At 42.8% G+C, this 2,758-nt stretch overlaps 1 protein-coding gene across 2 annotated transcripts in view; it reads right to left on the bottom strand.

Annotated features, from left to right (window-relative positions):
• Positions 1–1,789, bottom strand: part of plcg1 (phospholipase C, gamma 1) — a 27,931-nt gene extending 26,142 nt beyond the window's left edge. The window contains exons 1-2 of one of the 2 annotated variants that reach the window (XM_040152589.1): positions 1,544–1,789; positions 90–377 (exon numbers count right to left, since the gene is read on the bottom strand). In XM_040152589.1, coding sequence (XP_040008523.1) covers positions 90–306 — 217 coding nt within the window. In that variant the 5' untranslated portion in view covers positions 307–377; positions 1,544–1,789. The remainder of the gene's footprint in view (positions 1–89; positions 378–1,543) is intronic. The other variant, XM_040152588.1, reaches the window with a different exon arrangement.
• Positions 1,790–2,758: the final 969 nt, after the last annotated feature.

The following is a 2,758-nucleotide window of genomic DNA, read 5'->3' as shown; positions in this document are numbered from 1 at the left end:
ATGAATACCATCATTTTACAAACCAGTAATCAGGAGCATCACTATCTGTTTTTGTGTATGTTTTGTGTTTGTGCCCGCACGCTACTCACTCTCTCCCTCTATTTTGTCCGTGCCCCGAGTCCAGATAATAGTCCTGGTCTCCAGCTTGACTTGAAATGTCCTTCTCTCTGGCCGCTGGGACTTCTTTGAATAAAACAGTGTCAGTACTGTCCCCAGCTCCAGGTCTCGGTACAGGTTATTCATCTCCGCATCGTTGTCCATCCACGGAACAGGCCCGTTGGAAAAGAAGCCCGAGGTCCCTGCCATGTTCACTTCCCCTGTTTGTTATCCGTTTCCTCTCAGAACAATCTGCTCAGTCCAGGCCTAGACAGGGATACCTACAGCAGGAGAAGAGAGGGGGAAATCCATGATACAACTCCCACCTACATTTCTACATATATGTGAAATGTGAATTTGTAGTGTGAGTATTTTTTGAAAAGCTTGAAATATGTCCAGTTACAAAATTACAATTAAGGAAAATAACTTGTTAGTTTTCAGGATACTGTATCTCAAAGACGCATTTATGACAAAAATAATGAAACAGGAGTAAGATATCACAGGCAATGCTGCCACAGGATATACAATTATGCTGTGAACAACAACCATTAAAACCTTATGTTTTAAAATGTACAATTTGTAAGATTTGTATATGAACATGCAAGGTTTTGTTTTTTTTATATATATAAATATGAACTTATCTCATGTTTTGTACATGATGGTATATGTGAAAAAAAAATCTACAGAATAAGTTCATGTACAGAAAAAATGTGGTGCTAAAGGAGCAAATACATATCATAAAACGTAGATATGTTATGTTACATCTATAGAAAAGTGGCCACAATCGTGTAAAAACGGGAACGTTGGGTGTTGGTATTTCATAACATATATGGTCTTATTGATTCTTCTACATGGGTAAGGTTACTCTGAGTACTGTGTACAAATGGAAGCCTGTCAAGTTCATACAGTAACAGTACTCTGATTTATCATTAACACCGATGTATATAAATTTACAGATGCAACCTAAAAACGTCTGTCAAGGAGAAAACGTGTTGATTAAGCTAATCGCACAAGATGACTTTCTCGTCAACATGATTTCACCTTTTCTGAAGCAGAGGGGAGGTTTACTTTGATTTCGACTGCTTTTTTTTTTTTTTTTTTTTTTAAACAACCATCAGGCCTGTAACCTGCTGCAGATGAAAAACAAAGTTTCATTTTGGATACATGAGACAACACGTTATCGGGAATACAACTGCTGGCGAACGGCAGCAGAGTGGGATAACAGTGTAACAAGAAACGTCTGGCTATTTTCACAGCGTGGAAACGGGGCCGGTGTGTGCTAGCCTTTCGCTGGGCCAAAGGGAAGAATAGTGGTTGTTTTCAGCCTTGAAAAGAGCCCAGGTATAAGTATCTATTCTGCCCCGTTCTCCCCCCCTCTCTTTTCGCCTTACCGTGCGGAGAAAAATCAACTGGAAAACAACACGTCGCAGGGGCTGCTGTGCCGTACCTACCGCCGCAATCTCGGGCCGACCGTACATCTCCAACGGCCGAGGCTGCTGCTCCTCTCTCTCCTCTCGCGCTCCCGTCGTCTTTCTCCCTCTCCTTTTTCCCCCCGCACCCCGGTTTTCCGTGATCAAATCATCGCCAGGGCGCCGCGGTCCCGACGACGACAATCCCAGTTTCCCCTTCTCCCCCTCCGGCCGTCCATAGAGAGAGACAGGCAGACAGCGAGAGCCGTGGCAAGACTACGCAAGTTTGTCTGCGCTCAGATCCAGCCAGAGCAGGCCCTTCCCCCCCAAGCCCACCACCAGCAGTGTCACGGGCCGGAGTCAAAAACCAGACATCCGGTGCGGATTTTCACAACAAAAGCCGTATCAGAGGACTTCTCGGACTGGGACAGAGTGGGGAGTGTTGGATAGGAGTCGTTGTAACTTCAGCTTGTGCCTTTGCATGCTATTTTTACATTTTAGACGTGAAGTGTCATTAGAGTTAAAGGAACAGAGGCAAAAATAGGAGGCAAAATTTGACACGCACAGCCCTTTTTCAACTACAAAATATTTGGGACATGTCCATGGCCCTTAAAACTGCTAGATTAGAATTTCAACCCATTTCACCAAGTGCATAATTCCTTGACTCAAAAAAAATATAACACCCAGATGAGTAAGTATCCATGATAATATATTTTTAAAATTTGCATGTAAATAACGGTTATCGATTACAGTATTATATCATCTCAACTGAGCTAAGGCAAGATCATGAGGACACACAGACAACATCTAAGGATGGACCTGGCGTCTCAGAACAGCTTGATATTCATTTGTTGACAATCATTAGACCTAATGAGACAACAGGCACTGACTTAAGGTGTCTTTTACTTCAATCCAAATGTAAACCCATCCAGATGTACAGAGTTGAAAGGGTTAGACTTAGAGACGATTTGCCAGATTAGATCCCTTTTGCAAGTTTCCTGCTCCTAACATGAGGTTATGGGATTTCTTGCGTTGCCCTTGTATACAGTGAGTCATTTATGAGTGGGCATCCTGCCATAAATACATTTATGAAACTTACAACACAGCAGCGTTAATTCATCTCTGTGTGGATTTCTAAGGCTCTGACTCAGCTGATAATGGTTGCACATCACTGAGAGGCTTCAGCCACTGTCAGTGCATCTGACCGTTTTTGGCATCTGATGATAAATGTTCTGGCATTTTTGATGCTGTAT

The sequence above is a fragment of the Xiphias gladius genome, chromosome 18, assembly GCF_016859285.1.
Source record: "Xiphias gladius isolate SHS-SW01 ecotype Sanya breed wild chromosome 18, ASM1685928v1, whole genome shotgun sequence".
Lineage (NCBI taxonomy): Eukaryota > Metazoa > Chordata > Actinopteri > Istiophoriformes > Xiphiidae > Xiphias > Xiphias gladius.
Note: the sequence above shows the minus strand (reverse complement) of the source record. Positions and strands in the feature narration are given on the sequence as shown.